We start from the raw sequence: 3,712 nt of genomic DNA on the forward strand, positions 1-3,712 counted from the left end.
CCCGTGTAAAAAAAACCAAAAAAAAAAAAAAAAACAAAAGATGATACAGTTCAACATTAAGTGATAAATCTAAATAGCTAAAATAAATCGGTTAAATGAAGATTTACTTTAAATAATTTTTATAACTTTCTTGTCTAGTTTTATGAGATTCAAAATAAAATAGAATGTTTTATGCTTTTGGATGAGAATTTTATTATTGGGTTTCAAACATTTCTAAATTGAGAATAAAATTTACTTGTTGAGAACAAAATCACAGAATAAATATTTTTGTTAATGAGGACTCTAAGAAAGTAGGCAGTGTCGAGGTATGGTGGCACAAACCTTTAATCCCAGCACTCTCAGAGGCAGAGGTGGGTGGATCTCTGAGATTGAGGCCAGTTTGGGTCTCCATAGCCAGCTGGGGGTACAGGGAGAGCCTGTCTCAAAAACACAAAACAAAATAAAAAGGAAAGGATGTAGTACAGATCTGAGATGAAACCCAGCTTTGCAGATGAGCAGTACTCTAGAAACAGGAGCTCCTGGCTCTGCCAGCAATGGTTTTGGTGCCTCATTCTCTAGGGCTGGGAAAGCTACTTTGAACTGTCCTTTCTTTCTGCTTCTCAAAGCCTCCCAAAACTGTGCTGAGGGACAATCATGAGAACAAGCCTTTCATAAAACCAGTCATAGAAATTCCAACAAGAATGATATGAACTTAAGAACGACTCTGCCAGTCTGGCTGAAAACGTTCTATCACTGTAGCTCTACTGTCCATGGCTTCAGGGATGGTCATCTCTACAGATGATGTTTCTTTCAAAGAAAGTATGCCTAACACTGTTTTTGTTTGGGCTTTTCTTTCCTTTAAGTAGTCTATCAGACTATATAGTATCAACAGTCCAGGTGGCCACTGAGCAGCCCATTCTGAGGTAACTTTTAGGTCTGGTACAAAATGTCCTTTAATCAGCTGTGGGTAACTTTCAGGTTATCCTGAGAGAGTATTCAGTTAACCATTTGTTTCTCTTCTCAGGTCAACTTGGTTCTTGATTTTGGATCTTACAGAGTTAGGGAACAGACTTGAAGGGTTCGGCCATGAGGAAAGTCATTACTCCAGTTTCCTGCTTGCTGGTATACAATGCTAACTACAAGTCTCTAAGAAAGTGTTTAAATGACCTTAGAAAACTACTCACTCATTTCCAGCGTCTGTGAAGTAGGGGTAACACTACCTTCCCTATCTCCTGCTTCACAGGTTTATGGGGAAGGTCAAAGGCATGTGAATTTCAAATGTCTGAGAGTATCTACCAAAGTGTTCATTGCCTCTAAGTATCATTATTGTAATCAATATTTTTCTTTAAATTGCAAAGCAGGCTGGGCATGGTGGCATACGTCTTTAATCACAGCACTTGGGAGGCAGAGGCAGGTGAATCTCTATGAGTTCAAGGCCAGCCTGGTCTACATAGTAAGTTCCAGGCCGGCTGGGGCTACAGGGAGACCCTATCTCAAAAAGACATTAAAAAACCCCAAAGAAACAAACAAAAAAAAAAAAATGAAAAAGCAATCAGAGGAGGCAAGTATTATATTTTAACAGAGCATTTTTTAACCTTGGTGATATTGACATTAGTGGTGGAAATATCCTTGGTTTCTCCATGTTAGATGTCAGTAGCCCAGCCTCCCACCATGATTTATAACATAAAAAAAATGCCTTGTAGCCGGGCGTGGTGGCGCATGCCTGTAGTCCCAGCACTTGGGAGGCAGAGGCAGGCAGATCTCTGTGAGCTCAAGGCCAGCCTGGTCTACATAGTGAGTTCCAGGACAGCTGGGGCTACAGGGACACCCTACTTCAAAAAGACAAAAAAAAGCCTTGTGTCGCAGGTAATACTCCTTCGGTGGAGGACACCCTGTGGCTGGTTGAGACACATTGTAAGGGAAAAACGTCTCACCTGAAAGTTGACGCTGCCCACCGGCAGGTAGCTGTGATCCTCCAGCATGCTCAGATACTCGGCCACCAAGGCAGCCGCGTGCACAAGGCACATGGCAGCCTCTGTGAAGCACCTCCTCTTCATGTGCTTCTCTGCCATGTTCTGGAGCCAGGTCAGCCACAGGTCAGGAGACGCCTGGTAGCTCTTGGCAATTCTGAAGACAGATTGGGAAAGGGTTTCAAAGGCCACTGCTGGAGCCTCTGCTCTACAGGATACTTTGGAGATTTTGTTTTCTTTTATAAATTTCTGTTTTCCCCTAACTTGTATTTGCCTAGAGGGAAAGAGTTAACGTTTTCATCTAACCCTTTTCAATCCATGTCCAGAGTATGCTGGATACAGAGAAAGAGCATTTCATGAAGGCCTTATGAGGAAAAAACCTTGATAACATTATTCCTTTTTCATGGATCTCGAACAGTTTTCTTCCTTCCCTTTCTCACAAAGTAACAATGGGGGACAAAGGTAATGTCTTCTGACATAGATCAGAGCAAATATGCCTTTATAAGTAGATTCTCCTGAAGCTATGGGACAAGAAGGCAGTTGTAAACTACACAGTAAAATATGACATCTAAAGTAAATTGCCTGTAAAGTTTGGCTGAATATAATTGCAACAATGCATTTGGGAAATAACTCAGATAACAGTTGATAATTCTTTCTCTCATTCTAAACAAAAGGCAATATTATAAACACTGCACTTGAAGGGCAATCCTTCTGAAAATTTATATATGAATCTTCCCCAGTTTTCTATCAATTTCACATATTTGTGGATGTTGTCCCCAAACTGGTCTATCATGGTGCCTATGATAATTACATTAGAAAGAATTTACTGAGAAAACCCTGGACCTTTCCAAGCAATGGCCCTCAGTTTCTCAGGGAAGTTTACCTGTACATGAGATCCATGAGCATCTCAGGATCTTCCTGAAATTCCCTCATTTTCACAGTGTCATATAAAATGCTATTCAGATTGCAGAGAAGTTCCTCCACCTGCAAAAAATTGTAAGCCCCCCCAAAAATCTTGGCTTTGCGGTTCATGGTCGGGGTTAGGGGTACAGTGAAAGTGCAGGAGCAGCCAGGGAAAGCAGAAGCAGAGACAGGAGCTGGAAGGCCCCAGACTGCCCTCTGCAGCCTTTTCATCTTTGCAATTCAAGGCCCACAGGTGATTTGACCCTGGGATCCACCAAGCAGTCCTGCATCCTTACACTACCTCCCCCTCCGGCACCCAATGTTTAAACAGTTCAAATGCGTTTCAGATATCTGCAATCTGCAGAGGTATAAAACTCTCCTCTTGAAAGTCGGGGCTTAAGTGAAAACCAATCACAGACTAGACGTGCAGCTGGAGTTGAAAGCCAGAGACATGCTGCATCTTTTACTCCACAGGCACTGCCATAGAGATGCAAGAGATGACCGTCCTCACATAGAGATGACCGCCCTCACATAGAGATGACCATCCTCACAAGAGATGACCACCCTCACATAGAGATGACCGCCCTCACAAGAGATGACCGTCCTCACAAGAGATGACCGCCCTCACATAGAGATGATCACCCTCACATAGAGATGACTGCCCTCACAAGCTTCGGAGGGTCAATGCTGTTTACGAGCCTCTTTAAATGGAACCTGCCTTGCTTTCCTAACAATCCATTATCACCCACACTCATTATCTCCACCCACTTTCCCCGTGCCTAGCTAAATTTGCCTCCACGTCTTTTCACACCACTTGTTTCTTCATTAATCACCCTTCAGGGTTTATTTTGTTTTATTGT

General features: G+C 42.6%; 1 protein-coding gene across 1 annotated transcript in view; it reads right to left on the reverse strand.

Annotated features, from left to right (window-relative positions):
* The window catches only part of LOC103740956 (dedicator of cytokinesis protein 8), a gene marked incomplete at both ends in the record, with an annotated part of 25,436 nt that overhangs the window by 10,761 nt on the left and 10,963 nt on the right, over nucleotides 1-3,712 (reverse strand). The window contains 2 exon segments of the mRNA XM_008841635.1: nucleotides 1,914-2,106; nucleotides 2,833-2,933. Coding sequence (XP_008839857.2) covers nucleotides 1,914-2,106; nucleotides 2,833-2,933 — 294 coding nt within the window.

This window comes from Nannospalax galili, unplaced genomic scaffold, assembly GCF_000622305.1.
Source record: "Nannospalax galili isolate Female #2095 unplaced genomic scaffold, S.galili_v1.0 scaffold8200, whole genome shotgun sequence".
In the NCBI taxonomy this organism is placed as follows: domain Eukaryota; kingdom Metazoa; phylum Chordata; class Mammalia; order Rodentia; family Spalacidae; genus Nannospalax; species Nannospalax galili.